We start from the raw sequence: 16,922 nt of genomic DNA, 5'->3' as shown, positions 1-16,922 counted from the left end.
CAGTGATCATGTCTGGTCAACAAAGAGAAAGGCTGCCGGTAATGACAAAGCTTTCACCTGCACATCTGACTTCATCACACAGCCGAATGAAGCTGTTATCCAAACAAGAACTGCTGTTTAGTAATACACATGTGATGATAAGTAATACTCTTGCTCCTCTAACAGTTGATGATATATGTGATGGCCTGACTGTTGACAGTGTGAGGAGCCCGATCACCTAAGTCATATCCTTTGAACAAGATGTCTGCTATCACTGATGGTGAATAGATGTTACCAAAGCATATGTTTCTTTGCTTACCACTACTGCAGCAGGCAAAAAAAACTCTTAACTGGTTAGGACTCAATCTCATGACACAAGCTGTGGCTGGAGAAGAAAACGTGTGCCTTCACAATGTGTGGCAAAACCTCAACATGATATGACCAATATCATGTTGGTGGCAGTGATGATTACAATGCGACACATTTGATCGTCTGATATTGGTGCACTCCTGAAAGTGTTGCCTCATACGGAAATGGCCTGAAAAGAAAAAAGACCTCATTGTACTTGGTGGAAAGTTCCATATTTATATGAACCAGGTCAACGTCATCATCAGCTGCATGAACGGTTTGCAAAGGTCATCTTGGCGAGACTAGGCTGTTGTGGCTTTCCTTCATTGAGCATTCCCCTCCTGTTCAAAAACTATTCCAAGATGTTCCACAAGAGCATAGGCAGCAGGGCAGATTTGCTATACGGGCATTACTACAGTATCCAAGCGGGTATAGCATTAATAGAGAGCAGGGCCGGCCGCCGAGACAGTTCATATGAATGGCCTGTAGTTTCGCTGTTTTACCCCTGCTGGTGTCAGAAATAATTCATCTCAATGAAAGCGGATGGGTTTTTGACAAACTTTAGACTAGATTTTCTTACCTTAATAAAAATTGTCATAAATACTATATGCTTCCAGTCGCTAGTTTAAAGTCTCCTTTCAATCATCATGATATGCGTTTTGGTAAACTATGGTCCCATTTATTTTTAAAATTGACGATAAAGTAGGTTATTCTCTAGGAGGGGCGGGATGATTTGATTGACAAGCTACACAACCAATAGCATTCATTCCCCGCCTCCGTTCTTGATTGACAAGCTACCCAACCAATAGCATTCATTTCCGGTTGCAAAGGCTATGACGCGATATGACGCGATATTGAAAGATGGCGGATTGCACACAGCTGAACAATCGGCTTAATTTTCGGTCTGAAGAAACCAATGGCGTGACGCTGTCCATTCTTTTTATACAGTCTATGGGCCACAACCACTATGGGGGCCGGGGAGCCCATCATTGTCACAGAAATTGTTCAGACTAATTCATTGAGAAACCTGTGAACGTTGGCACCTCAGAAGATCACGCTTCTTGAGAAACTTTCTTTCTTTCTTCCTGTGATGTCTGCTCCTATTCAGTCATTTCTGGTGATGGCAGATCAGCTTTATTAATTTCCAAAGAAGAACACACCGTCCTAGTGCCAGGACGGTGTGTTCTTCATTGGAAATTGAAGAACAAGTCTAGTGCCTAGACAGAGGGAACTAGCCCAAGCAGGGTTGAGGAGATGACTTACAGGGAAGTAAATTGGGCATCACACTCTGTGATGATTGTGATCGAGGTTTCTATGGTTTCTGCAGGAGCAGGAAGAAAGGCCAAACTCGCAGGCAATCAAAAAGTGTGATCCGATGTTGTATACCTGTCACTGTGACTGTGACAGGTACTTCAAATGACAGGTGAGAATTATAACCATGGTCAAATTATTCAAACTTGCAGTTTTGGACAGTCACAGTAAGTACACGTTTGGAGTATCAGCTGATAACAGCTGATACTATACTTAAAGTAATGACAACATAATGGAGTAAACATAGTGGAGTTAAAAGTATAATATTTGTCTTAGAAATGCAGAGGAGTAAAAGAAAAAAGTAAAGTGGGCTTTATGGTATATTTACAGCACATTTATGGAAAATACATTTTCCATAAATGAACTAATAAAATTAATCGAATAATCACTTAATGATAATTAGTCTACAATTAGGCATAAATTAGGCATTAGGGGCAAAGCACCCCTAAAGGTCTGACCCTAAAAATGCTCCTGATATTTACATTAACAAAAACGCAAGCTTTAACTATTCTTTTTGCCATCCTGTTTAATTGTATTCTATGCCAGAGAGTGTGTGTGTGTGTGTGTGTGTGTGTGTGTGTGTGTGTGTGTGTGTGTGTGTGTGTGTGTGTGTGTGTGTGTGTGTGTGTGTGTGTGTGTGTGTGTGTGTGTGTTCGTGCGTGTGTGTGTGCGTGTGCGTGTGTGTGTGCGCACACATGCTCGTGTGCGTGTGTCTGCGCGTGCATGCGTGTGATTGGGAGGTTGTGCTGGGAGCGTTTTGAGGCCACAAAAATCTTGCTTAGGGCCACCAAAGTCCTAGGGATTCACAGTAATTAAAGGCTGTCTTTATGTAAGCAGTGTGATGTCTTCATCACTGAGTGTGACGTATTTTACCCTGTTGTATTTACAATACTTTTATTGCCCTGGAGTTATGTGTTATAGCGCCACCATGAGGCCGTTTCACGGCAATCTGACGCTGCATTCATGATTTGAGGTATTTTGTTCGAACCGGACTACTCCTACAAACTTTGAAAGCCAATCTTAGCCAATCAGGATGGAATATGAAAAATCTGACAGATCAGTCTTGATCACAAGACTGTAGAGATAATTTGTAGCGATTTGCGTGATGTTTGGACAAATTCTGTAGGAGTAATATCAAAAAATGCTGATCTGAAAGATCTGGCCTCCAGGGATTGTGCATGCACAATTTCACGCTGATTGGTCCAACGGTGCCGGAGATTAGCTGCTCACAGACGGACGGACACATGCACACACATAAGGACGGGGGCGAAAACATAGTCTCGGCCACGGCTTCGGCCTGGCGGAGACAACTATTTTTTTTAGCTAAAGAAGGCTGCGAGTTTTGGCTAACTTTGACAAAAATGTTCAGGCATATTCTGTTACATTTATTAAATATGGACAAATGTAAAAAGAATATGCAATTTTGGGAGGTTTATGTAAACTATGTGGCCGATGTTTATAATGGAAAATGACATGTAGTAATACTGGTATGGTCCTTTAAACCTGACACCAATCAGGCCGGTGCACCTGCCCCTCCTGAAGTTTATATGTATGTTTTTTGTGGGCAGAGGATTAAGGGAAATCTAGTATGAAAACGCTAATAAATAGCGAGATTATTTGACCCAGAAGCTTAAGTTAAATAACATGATGGTCCACAATTAAAACAAATTATAATAATAAGTCAAGCTCAATTCCACATAGGCAAAGGTAAGCTTGGACTTTCATTTAAAATTGCATTTTTACAGAATTTCGGTGCTTTGGAGTTTTACTGTGTAGTAGTGTGTACCACAGGGCATTCTTGCCTTTCAACTTATGCTGGCGAAGTCACAGCTGAAAGAGAGAGAAAAAAAACTTCACTGCGCCAATGCGCCATTCCCTAAGTACTACTCCCAAGAAACAGACCAGCTGGTCATATTACAAGGAATGCCTTTACTCTCTATTCATTGGCTCCCTGTATATGCACAGATTTGCAAAACCGTATAATAGTTTCATGTAATTACTCCCCAAAAACCCACTGAAAGGCACTTCACAAACAGAAAGGAACTCAGTTTAATTCCTCTTATTGTATAACGAAACCAACTAGGAGACAGAAGCTCTCCAGGAGCCAGGAGCGTTCCATCTCTTTGGAAATGTTTTTTTTTCTCTATCATTTTTTCATAAAACTGTTTCCAAAGTGTTCCATTTATTTAGCGTAGCTTAAATCTGCCATACCTCTCTCCTTACCAGCCCAAAATCCCTTTCCATCCTCCCGTCGTTTGAGGAGCCTTGAAGCCAGCTCTGTCTCTCTGGCCTCAATTCTCTTGGTCCCATGTGTGACCCTGGTGCCAACTTGTGTGAGTCCACTGAAAGAAAAGCTTTCTCTATTCTCTTTCTGCATATTTACACTGGGAAATCGTGTGAAATCGTTTATAAATGTAACAACAAATGTGTCTGTAATCGAGAGCACAGAATTGAGAGATTGAGGATGCCACTAGTCTTTCTAAATTATTCACTCAGTATTGAATTGTACTGGCAGTCGTATTAGAAGAAGAAATGTACTACTATTACCAGTGAATAATGAAAGGGGGAAAAAAACAATAATGAAAGGCCATGCAAAATGAAAGACAACAATAAGGCAAGGTCTACAGTCTGCATCATGAGGTCAGCTTATTTGCATTTAACAAGTTAAATTGCCATATTCCTCCACTGAAGATAATGAGACAATGCAATTATATATGGGTTGAACCATTATCCCAGCTCCCCAGAGGACTCAAATCCTGCAGGGTATCAACACAACACAATTAAAACGGTGTGGCATTTAGAACCTGCCATATAACGTGTTTAAGTACACCGTGAGGTCTCAGTATGTTGGAGAGCAGGATTTACTTTCATAAAAGCAAAGTGAAATCTCCAGCTGATATGTTATTACAGTATCATCTGATGCTTTGGAAAATGGTGATACATTTTTATATTCCTTTGAGATCTTTCAATAAATGCACTGCTGCAACTTCTGTGCATGAAGCCTACTGTGTTCTCGAATGCTAACATTGCTTTTCATTACTAATTCAGCTGTAGCCATCCCAAGCCATAGTGTGATGCTAATTCAATGTGAAACGTGCACTGAAAAAAATAAAGAAAAAACACATGAAAGGAAACTGTGTTTGTCATCTCCATTATTAACAGTGGACGGACTACACGGTGCAATAGTGTATAAAGCAATCTAGCAATATATACAATACAAAAATAAATAAAAACAGTAATTTGCTAAAAGTGATACTAAATACTGATTATTGATTATGCATTGTACTGATGATATTTGTATCTGTCTCACAGCTCTAAAAGCTGCATTAAAGTAGTGGCATGGGTGTTCATTTAAAATGGACCTAAATCTATAAGGGATTTAGGTCCACCTTTAAGGAACTGAGGGTATTACTCTGCTCACTGTTAGTGAACTGGAAACCGCAAGGTTCCCAGTTCGATCCCGAGCTGGGGGGCTCCCCCAGAGTTAGTGTCGAAGTGTCCTTGAGCAAGACGCTGAACCCCTAATTGCTCCCGATGAGCAGGTTGGTGCCTTGCATGGTTTCCTCCGCCATCGGTGTATGAATGTGTGTGTGAATGGGTGAATGTAATGCACAATCTATGTAAAGCACTTTGGATAAAAGCGCTATACAAATGCACCATTTACCATTTACTCTACATTGACCATTAGTCTTACATTGCCCATCTTTCTGATACAGTCACAGTAAGATCTGAAGCAGTGACGGCTCGTCCATTATGTGATCGTCCCACCCTGAGCTCTATTCTAATGGTAATCATTGCTATAGAGTAACAGGGGTCTCTCCAGCTCTAACCCATTAAGCCCGGGAACGCATCTGTGTAATTTTTTTCAAAAATAGCAGATCTACAAGCTCATAGTGCGGGGGGGAAAAAAAAGTTGACAATTTGTGCAAATCGTAGAATATATATATATTTTAAAAGCAAACATTTGTAACTCAAATATTTGCTTCTGGGGATTCTACAAATGCCTTCTAAATCCTACAGTTTTTTGAAAAACGTATGTTTCTATATCAGTGGTTCTCATGGACCCCCAAAATTATATCTATTTGGCCGCAGACCCCCATCTAAAAATGTTTTGTTCCAGGGACCCCAGAAGCAAAGTATATACTTTAAAAGTATATACAGTATACATTTTCACGATTTTCTTTCAAAAATAGCAGATCTACAAGCTCATACCGCAGCACTCGGTGCCGTGCTATGAGCTTGTATATCTGCTATTTTTTAATAGCCTAAGATATTTGAAAATGACACAGATGCGTTCCCGGTCTTAATGGGTTAAACAGAAAATAGCTACATTTCAGGTTGGGATACCAATTTTATTGATTCAGAGACACATACTGTATTTGTAGTCTGCATGTAGGTACAGTACATTACATTAGAAAATGCAATATGACAATGTCAAGTTAACTAGCTGATAGCATATACTGTATACATACATACAGTCGCCCACCCTGAAAGATTTGCCAGCAGCCACCACTGATCTAAAGTGTTTCCTCTGTGGTGAACTACATTGACTGAGCCAAAATAAGCACTCATTAGGAAGCAAAACATTCCGTCAGGATCAATGCTACAGTAGATGTCAGGCCCCCGCCTACTACTTTGCCAGGCTATTTTCATTCACACAGACATCTTTGTCTTGGTTGTAAATGTCAGCTGGGCTCATCTGTTTACAACCACAACTGATTTACAGCGCAGTAACATCCTAAACCTGTTGTCACCCAGGCACGTGCTACAAATCTACAGGTCCGGAGTCCAGACGTTGGCCATCTCTGGGCCGGACACTGGATATATTTGGATATAACGGCCTTATCTTATCTCGACAAATACCTCCAAGTGAGATCAAAATGTGATTCTGATGACTGCTGCACTGTTAACAAACAGTTCATTAAAACCCCAGATGTGGTTGCAACCAAAGCATCACCAGCTGAAACAATGTCCTATGTTGCTGGTGTTTTAAAGACCATGCAGGGTGCCTTGCACCTTGCAACACTCTTTGGTGAACGTGATACACCCAATTTGTGTAAAACGTACAAAACATTATTCCACCCACTTTTCTTTATACCTGGTGTAAACTTGTGATGTGACAAACTGAAGACTTGCATTCAGGGTTATTTGTTTCTGTATGTTATGCTTTCCTGTACCATTGTAATTAAAAACTTGATGATGCAAAACTAGTCCTACTATTCTAAATATTGAAAGTAAGGAATAAGGGCAGGTTAATTAAAAAGTTTTGCTTCTGGTGTGCACAAATTTGCAAAACCCTGTGATAGTTTCATGTAATTACTCCCCAAAAAACAATTGCCAATTTCACAGAGAAAAAAAGGAATAGTCAATTGCCTGAAGTGGTCTTTCAGTAATACAGCACATTGCATCAGTGTTAATTATTTATTGACTATTAAGAAGATATCAGATTAGGTTTAAATTAGATCAGACCTGAAAAAGAAGGGATCCATGATGTATTGAACACATGCCATTCTGACCAAAATATCTGCATTACCTATACACTGCAAAATCCTGACCAAACCAATTTAACTCTCAGTCCAAATCTAAACTCTAGTGTTAAAATGACACTATAAGGATTCTGCAGTGTAGTTTAATTGTCTTTCGACTCATAACAACATAATAATAATGTTACCTTCTCATCGTCCTCAGTAAAGAGTGCTCCACTTGAACTTTTGTTGATGGCCTGAGCAACTCCAATGATCTCTCCATCACTGTTGTGAATGGGCATGCACAAGAGTGACTTGGTCTTGTACCCTGTCAGCTTGTCAATTTCATCACTGAAACGTCGGTCCTGCAATCCATGGGGATGTCATGACATGAAAACACAATGTGTGTGGTGTTTCAATTAAATATTTTGACAACAGATCAAGTAATGGCAGGCAGCTATCTGCTCAAAGCAGGGGCTATCACAGTCATCCTAATCTGTTCAAGTCTGACTGAAAACATTTATTTCAAAGAATTACTGCCGAGCTGGGATGTCAAAATGAGTGTTGAAGATGGCCAGACTTAACACCAGGAACATCATTTTGGTTTGTTAGGCCAATCAACAAGTTTAGCAATAGACTCAATCTCTCCAAAACTATAATTTATAGTATACAATATCCCAGTAATGCCAATTACAGCAAACACTCTTTTAAAATAATATTTCTGTAGCTTTACATATTATACTGCACAGGATTTTACCAGCAGACCTGTTGGCTTGTAAACGTTTCCAGGCAGCCCTGTGGTATAGCCAACATTTTACAGCAGGTACACCTCTTGAATGATGATAAATCACTTACTTGACAGACTGAATCTGACTACAAATCTCTCTCTCTCTCTCTCTCTCTCTCTCTCTCTCGCTCTCTCTCTCTCTCTCTCTCTCTCTCTCTCTCTCTCTCTCTCTCTCTCTCTCTCTCTCTCTCTCTCTCTCTCTCTCTCACACACACACACACACACACAAGTGAAAACGCACAAAGTGGAGCACACACACCTGATAGGCATCAGGAATGTTGACAGTCTCGCCATGTTCCGCAACATATCCAATTATTCCCTTTCCCCACGGGACCTGAACTTCATCCGAATTACTCATGGAAGGTAAAAACGTGATGCCCGCATGCACGTCAAAGAATTTCGACACCAGTGTCCTCTTGTTGGCCGGTCCCTCCACCATGAACAAGGAACAGCGGTCGGCGTCCACCATAATACACACAAAAACCAGGATCTTGTAACTGAGACTCGTTAGATCCAAGTCGTTAGAGATGTCTTTGACGAGCTCCAGGAAGAACTCTCGCTCGTTGTGTTCCTTAAGGTAATACTTGAAATCGATGGCCGTGGACGGGTACTGGGGAATGTTCACCCGGGACTCCAGGAGTGCGCTCAGGATGTGGGCAGTGGTAGGGGGCAGAGAGCTGGCTTTCCTCAGCAGAGCTCTCCTCCGCATGCTGGTCAGCGGCTCCTGAGCCCTGGAGTTGCACTGCTCGTCGTAGGTCCTGTTTGCGTTCATGGCCTTTGACCTGGCGAAAGTTTTGCGCAGTTCCTTCTGCGTGACCCGCCTCTGGAGACCGTCCCCTCTGCTGGCCCAGCTGTCCGGCTTGCATACGGTCTTCTCCGGCTCTGCTGCTGCAGGCGCAGCTGATGCTGATGATGCCGCTGCCGGAGCTTTGCTCGCCTGGTGGTTCTTGAGCCATTTGTCCACCATGCTCTGCTTGCCCTTTCGGTTCAGATAGTCCTCGAACAACTCGGGATGCGTGTCCAGGAAACTTTCCACGTCAGAGAAGACCATGTTTGACACTGCCATCGCTTTTCTTCAGTTGGTCCTCCTCAGTGAACCGCATCCATGAAGTTACGCGGAGTAGTACTCTCATCTATGATGTTTTATTTGAGCATCAAAAATGTAATAATCCGACGGCACCTCAACAATTCAAGATCCATATCGCAGGAAACTCCCCCGAAAGCTCAGCTTGGTTTGCATTTACCCGGGGAAAGGGTCTCTCTTCTTGCAGCCTATGTCCCCAAACATTTCTAGTTTCTGGTTGGTTTATACTTCGTGAAATTAAAGCAAATAAAACATAATAGGCCTACATCTGTCAAATGAAACGTGAAGCAAAAAAAAGCAAATATCACAAGAATCCACTATCTTGCATAGATGATGAACTATCGCACATCATCACCGTCGTGTGGCTCCTCTTGTGTGCAAATGACGTTGAGCTCAGCTGTGGTTGGCGCGATGCTGTTGACGCGCGCTCCGTCACACACACGCTCATAGGCTCCCTCAGGAGCAGTGATGGAAAAAGTACTCTATTTTTTTTTTACTTAAGTAAAAGTATCAATACTGCAACGTAGAAATACTCTGTTACAAGTAAAAGTCCCGTAATAAAAATGTACTTGAGTATAAGTAGGCTACAAAGGTGTTGGTATGAGTACCAAAAGTAGAAAGTAGGGTACTCATTACTCAGTTTTCAAATGTACAAAATGTACAAACATATTTTGGAAATAGATCTACAAGCTCACAATGCATCACATCATGATGCATTGTGACTGTGAGCTTGTAGATCGGCTATTTTCAAATGGCCAAAACGTATATAGGGATAATAGGGCTGAAGTGGTCTATGTTTTGTAATAATAATCCAAATCTACAAAGTATTAGTAGTTTTCAAATAATTGTAGTGGAGTAAAAAGTATAAATATTTGCCTCTGCTCTGAGATGTAGCTAGTGGAGTGGAAGTAAAAGTACTGAAAATTGGAAATACTCCAGTAGAGTAAAAATACCTCAAAAGTACAGTACTTGAGTAAATGTAGTTACTTTCTATCACTGTTGTTTAACGGGTTTTCTACTCTCCCTCTGCATGAGAAAACGTCTGAAGTAGGCTAAAACGAATAAATGAACAGACCTTTAAAAACATATTTTTTTGTTATTATTATTATCAATATCCCATCTTGCTTAATGAGGAGGGCCAGGCATGGCACTCATACTTTGCAAATCTATAAGGGACTCCGCTAGAGAAGTGGTTCTCAACCAGTGGACCTAATTGGGGGTTAAGTGGTCCCCAGCTAAATGATGGAGAGTTGGTAACCAAATGGACCCTTATAGATGTTTACCTCTTGAGCGTAAAATGAAACATTTTACACTCTCAAGAGTTAAATTATTGTTAGACATGTGCATTAGCCTACTTAATTAAAGTATAGTGTTTTGACCAACGTAGCCGTGCTTCAAAAATGATTGCGCAGCTACGTGGCTTTTTGCGGTTAGTAGACACAATCTTGTCCAGCGATAACAAAATATGAAGTCTTGGGCAGAGAGGCTAAACCTCATCAAAAGGTGGTTCCGTGGCTCAAATGCCGAATAAATAATGGACCTTACTCCGACCTTGGTACGAAAAAGGTTGAAAACCACTGCGCTAGAGGATTAGGATTCCTAATTTAGGAATGAACAGCTGTGCTGAAGGCTTCTGGTCTCTATGTGAATTTAAGGGTCGCAAAACTTTTGTTTCTGTTTGGCACATGCGTTTCACTTTTGCACGTGTTGGTGTTGTTTCATCAGTGTTGTTGTATATCCTATTATAATAACGCAGACTATGCCCAACGTCAAATGGAGGGCATTTACAGGCAATATTGCCAAAATATTGCCACTACTTTGTAAACGTATCAGTCTTCCAAATGGAGCCAATTGTTTTTTTTTTTTTCCTATTCTAGACGTCACCTACCCCTACTGTAAATTCAACTATATGCCTACCTAGATAACATTTGTGTAGCCTGTGCCTACTTATTATAGGCTATCAGTCTCTATAAATTGGAGATGTAAGTGCAGTTGCGGCCTTTTGACGCTAGAGGGAGTTAGACTCCAACACATCGAATGAAGAAAGTTCCTTCAAGCTTTTCTAGACTAGTCCAACCATTTTAGTTTAAACTCTTCTATTCTGTGTATGTATAGGCCAACAAAGCACCGAGAGCTGCACAAAACATGCTTTACAATAAAGCATAAAACCTGCTCTATTATAGGCCAAGCAAAGCTAGATTTCCTGAGAAAACCATAGTTTGATCCCTAAAGCTAGGAAGGAAAAACAGCTCTTTTATAATTCCATATTTACACTATACACATGAACAAACACTATTAGATAACACTGCTTGTGTAATGTGTTTCTTTCAAGCAATTATAACTCCACTGTTGTAGAGTGGACTTCAGTACTTTATTGCTTGAATCAAGCGTCAGTTTGCCGGTGTCTACCAAGTGTTTGGCATATACATCTAAATGAGTCCTTCATTCAATTAATGGTAAATCCTGGTGGTAATCTTTCCAGGATTTATTTCCAGTGTAGTCGTCTCACAAATAATTGAAAACATGACAATCCAAGTGGTAGTCAGCCATAATAAAAACAATTTACATAATAAAACAATCACACAATAACATACAGAATGTTATTGTGTGATGTTTTGTTATGTATTCTTTGTGTTTTAGTATTGTTTTTGTTGAACATTAAAAAAAACACAAACAAATGATAAAATGCATAAATATACTACTTAACTAACACCAGAATATTTTCCAACAGCCAAGAATGTGTACAATATTTGAATGTTCTCAAATTAGTAGTTAATTTGATTGATGTATCGACGCCGTTCGATTGAGTAATGTAAGTGTAAGTAAAATATACATTTCTAACTAGACTTGAATTTGTGCAGGCACACATCAGCTACACTGACTCTAGTAAAGAAATAAAATAAAATAACATATGGTACTGGGACCTCTCCATAAATTATCTTATGGTCAGCCTGGACAGATTGACCCTGGATTCCACAGAAGCCAGTTGAGCTCTTTGAAATAGCTCCTATGTACTAACAGCAAGGGCCCAAACCTACGACCCTAGTCTATTCTGATAAGACGGCAGCTTGTCTTTGGGCACTTGGTTAAACTTCTCAAACCAAGAAATGCAGGCAGAATCAAAGTGGCATAACATTCAGGAATCTGCTTAAGTGAACATAGTATCACATCACTATCCAAGATCTTAGAAGTTCTAGCTTAAATCTTTCTTGACCTAGGCCAAATTACTCTGAAACATTCAAACCAAGCCACGGTCTTATTCAGTTTGATTCTGGAACCAAAAATATATCCTGTTTTATCAAGGTGCAAAAACAGCATGTTGTCAATGAGCATCACCAATTTAACACACTGTTTGTGTAGAATCATCAGCGTACAAAATAAATACATTAACAAGTGTCAATCATGTCATTTATGTAAACTAAAACGGGACCTAAAATGCTAGCCAGTGGAACATCACATCCAGTCTGTTTAGGATCAGACAAAACATTAATATCAACCCTTTGTTCAGGTGTGATTGACTGAAGCAACACCATATCAAATAAATTATTTTTGTCGATCCCTTTACTTCAGGGGTCTTCAACAGGGGGTCCTGGACCCCTAAGGGGTCATCAGAGTTACTACAGGGAGGCCACCAAATCTTTGTGTGATTGGAACTTTACTTTTTTCTACATTAACCACTTGAACCCTAGCATCCCTATTCTGAGGGGAACAGTAGCCGTAAATAGCAGATCTACAAACCCACAATGCAAAAGGGTTTGGTGTAGAGGGAAGAAAGAGCAGACTAAGTACAAGTGTTCTAAGTCTTGATGTTTTAAGTGGTTAAAAATACACATTCACATGAATCCAACACAATGATAGTGCTGTCAAACAAGTCTATGCTATCTATGAAAAAGATTAATCTGCAACACAATTTCATACAATATGTAGTGGGGATCTCTAGCTGCTTCATTTCTCTCTCAGCCAAGGGGTCCTTGGTCTGAAAAACGTTGAAGACCCCTGCATTACTTATCTGGTCATTGTAATGTACACTGTGATCGAGTAACATATCAGGTTAGATGCCAGTGCAGGGCTTAGTCTAAATCATGATCCAATATGAAGCTGAATCACATGAGGAAATGTTACTCATCTCCAAAGAACTCCTCCAAGGCAAAGCACAAACCAAAATTAAGACAGAGAGTACATTTATTTTACTCTGCTGGAAAATTCAACAGACAGATAAATTAAGACAGTTGAGGTATGCATGCATAAGACATTAACCAAATCTGGAGCAGAGACAGAACTTCAAAGGCATAGACATTGAATGATTAATTTTCAAATCTTTTCAATTTTAAATGCTGATAATGAAACCAGTAACCACGGAAGAGAAAAAAAAATCAGATGACAGACACATTTGCAAATATCTTCCTACACCGCTTTCATTCACTACATTCTGGAATACACAATATATGGTTCAATAATTTAAAGGCACCTGTTAAACCAGGGAATATCATTTACTCCATAAGAATGGAGGAACGTATCAAAAAAAAAAAGAAATACAGTTGTGACAAATATGGAAACGTGTCGCATGCCTGCAGTTCTGCCTAGTATTGAAATTGAGACAACAGAATCTCAACCTCGCACCAGAAGGCATATAGTGAAACAGCTAAGAGGTATCCTAGCTTCTTAGGAGATTGTTGTCATCTGTACAGTTTACCAAGAAAACACAAAAATGGTTAAGACATATCCGATTCCGAGTGTCTATGAGAGTCTATGAAGTTGCAGATTTCAAGTATGCTACAAGGTCAAGTCGCTCATTCTTCTTTTTGATGCCAGCAAAGATCATCTTTGTTCCTGGAATGTATTTCTTGGGGTTCTCCAAGTAAATATTCAGTGTGTTATCGTCCCAGGTAATGCCTAAAAAACAAGGTGAGGAGAGAGGATTGTTCAGAATAAGGATAATGAGCAAACCAGCATGGCAAAGATATTATTGACTCGACTGAACGTCCTAATTATATTTACCTTTGCTTTTGTTGGCGTCGGTGTAAGAATACCCATCGGCCTGCCCGGTCTTGCGTCCAAACAGGCCCCACAGGTTTGGCCCGACCTTGTGTTTCCCACCATCCTCAACAGTATGGCACTGGGCACACTTCTGGACGAATGCTTTCTTTCCTTTATTAATGTCGACAGGCATGGTCCCCTCTGTTGAGAGCAGAGAGACAGCAATTACAGTTAATTCATAGAGACAAGAATAATGTGTTTAATATCTGTGGATGTTAATTGTGACGATATTAAGCCAGGCAACAACTGGTACAATGACTTTGTAAGATTGACTACACACACTCCAATTTCAACATTTCGTAATAGGGCCTGCTGTTACCTCATTCCACCACCAGAGGGCTTTACTAGTAGATTGCGCAACCAATGCATCGCTCCAAGGACGTGCAGTGTTGCCATGTCGGCTTATTATAAGAGACTTTGGGCTTCTTTTTCTATAAAGTTGCTTGTAAAAATTGGTGGTTGCGGTTTTTTGGACTTGTTTCTAACGTGTAGTTGCTTCTTTAGGCTTGCTTCCAAGTACATTTACTATTATTTAAACTAGTGGTTCTCAAATATTTTCATGCGCATTTGGGAGCCTGGGAGCATTTGTGTCGTTAGAAAAAAATATTCCACATTTTATTGCACGAGTTTTTGATATGAGCAGATCTATAAGCTCACATGTAGATTGGATTTTTTTAAATAGCCTATGCATATAAGGTTTAAGTGCTCATGTGGCCTGGCTGGTTGCTTCTTAAGGGCTTGTTTTTCTAGACCTGGTTGCTTATTTCTCTCACAATGTATGGCAACATTGTGGGTTAGTCATATAATAGCAGGCAACGGTGTTCTTTATGTTTAAAAACGTTCCCCAACACAAATAGGTAATAAAGGAAATCATTTAAAATATATATGTGTATCTATGTATATGGTAGGAGATTACAAAATGCCTTTAGAGGACGCTATCCACTATTAGCTTGAGTTTCTTCGGCCACAAAGGGCGTCCATAACGTTAAGTTTTGGGTAAGATTGTAATGAATCCGATCGTAAAGTTAAGTGAGAAATATACCCTTACAGAGCATCGGGAACACAATGATAACGCCAATTAACAACATCCGGATGAAATTTAAGATATAAAACTAAAGTAAATCCGTTGTATTTCGTTGCCTTTCTTTCCCACGATCTGAACAACCAACTCCTCCGATCCAAGACCACGTTTCATGGAGGTAACGGGAACGGTAAAACACCGGCAAACATACATGAAATGGAGACGTTTTGAAGTAGTTGTCGTCCATGAAAACGTCAATACTTGAATTTAAACGCCATTAAAACATCATTCTTACCTTTAAAGTGTATATTCCACCCAAGTTAAGTGAGAGTTAATCCTTCAGTTTCTCTCCGCGATCACCCGGCAAATGATTCACGGTCCCACCAAGGGCACTTCCTTTACGTGACACCAAAAGTCAGTGTTGCCAGATTCTGCGAGACAAATAAGCAACCGGTCTAGGACAACGACCACATATTATACGTTTAAAGTGCTCATGCGGCCTAGTATATTATAAAATATATAATAGCCGATGAATACTGTATTTTATACTGAAAATAGCCGATCTACAAGCTCGTTTTGAGCTTATAGATCTGCTATTTTCAACAACAAAAAATCTTGAAATAAAATGTGGAATATTTAGAATAGTTTTGAAACATTCGAACAACACAAATCTGGTACGGGGGTCCTTGGCAGTAATATTTTCAGATAGGGGGGTTAGTTAGGGACAAATACACATTCATTTGGGGGTGAAAATGTTTGAGAAACACTTGTTTAAACAACATTAGGAAACAAGCCCAAAATAAGCAAGTACACTTTAGAAACAAGCCAAAAAAAACGCAACCCACAACTCAATATTTATAAGCAACTTTACAGAAAAACAAGCCCAAAGTAGCTTATAATAAGCGAACATGGCAACACTGACCAATAGTTACTCTGGTTGATGACGTCATTCCGTGGCAGCCCAGGCACATGACCTGTTTCATCATCCTTTTGTCGAATGCGTCATAGATATCAGACCTACAAGATCAACTGGCGTTGCGTCTGCTGCTCGTTGTGAGCTTATAGATCTGCACATTTTCCCGACACGCGACACCGTCGTCCGGCGAAGTAAGAATCGGGCCGGCATGTGGTTGTGTAAGGTGATTGCTTTCATTTTAAAACGTCTACTCTAATAAATACTCTAATATCAGTGGTCCTTGGGTGGTACCAGGGGGTCCCCAGCAACATTTGTTACAACCGCTTTAACCATATTTTATACTTTGGCTATTTAAAAATAGCAGATCAACAAGCTCATAGGCTTGAGATATGAGCTTGTAGATCTACTATTTTTGGAAAATCATGAAAATGTGTGAAAATCTTTTTTTTAATCTCAAATCCTTGCTTCTGGAGGTCCCTCCTGGCACAACATATTTTTTAGATGGGGGTCCACAGGCAATACATATCATTTGGGGGGGTTCTTGACGTGAAAAGGTTTGAGAACCACTGCTCTAGATCTCAAAACGAGGTATTTCTTATCACCACATGTAATTACTAAATATAGCCTAATAATAAGCTGAAGACGCCATCAAAAATAAAGTAGAAAACAAAGACAACTAGTAGGCTATAATAGCCTAATCATAATATTATACCATTTTATTTTATCTTTAAATGTATTTTTGTTTGCCTATTCATTAAGATTTTGAGAAGTTTGGGGTAGAGGCCCTATCATTCATAATGTCGACTGTTTGTTTGTTTGTTTGTTTGTTTTTGTTTGTGTGTTTGCTTTCTTGCTTGCTTTTAACCTTTTTGCCTATTTTATATGAAATGTATCTTTCAATATTTTTCATTATTAATTCATAATTACAATTTTAATGAATGCTTATAATAAGGAGCAATTTTGTATTGCTATAT

The 16,922-nt window shown here is 39.8% G+C and overlaps 2 protein-coding genes across 4 annotated transcripts in view; both read right to left on the bottom strand.

Annotated features, from left to right (window-relative positions):
* pde11a (phosphodiesterase 11a) overlaps window positions 1-8,956 on the bottom strand; it is a gene marked incomplete at its 5' end in the record, with an annotated part of 44,203 nt that extends 35,247 nt beyond the window's left edge. For 2 of the 3 annotated variants that reach the window (XM_084084605.1, XM_084084606.1), the window contains 2 exons: window positions 7,310-7,468; window positions 8,150-8,956. In XM_084084605.1, the coding sequence (XP_083940731.1) occupies window positions 7,310-7,468; window positions 8,150-8,956 (966 nt within the window). Of the gene's footprint in view, window positions 1-7,309; window positions 7,469-8,113 lie in introns of all 3 variants that reach the window. The other variant, XM_084084604.1, reaches the window with a different exon arrangement.
* A 4,177-nt stretch (window positions 8,957-13,133) lies between these two features.
* LOC311064798 (cytochrome c-like) lies at window positions 13,134-15,433 on the bottom strand. Its single transcript, XM_084084742.1, has 3 exons — window positions 15,328-15,433; window positions 13,973-14,152; window positions 13,134-13,867 (listed from the first exon to the last, which is right to left on the bottom strand). Exons 2-3 carry the CDS (start codon window positions 14,142-14,144, stop codon window positions 13,722-13,724), a joined length of 318 nt encoding a protein of 105 aa, XP_083940868.1. The 5' UTR covers window positions 14,145-14,152; window positions 15,328-15,433; the 3' UTR covers window positions 13,134-13,721.
* Window positions 15,434-16,922: the final 1,489 nt, after the last annotated feature.

This window comes from Gymnoscopelus microlampas, assembly GCF_963454915.1.
Source record: "Gymnoscopelus microlampas genome assembly, chromosome: 17".
Taxonomy (NCBI): Eukaryota; Metazoa; Chordata; class Actinopteri; order Myctophiformes; family Myctophidae; genus Gymnoscopelus; species Gymnoscopelus microlampas.
The sequence above is the reverse complement of the archived record's forward strand: the minus strand, read 5'-3'. Positions and strand labels throughout refer to the sequence as shown.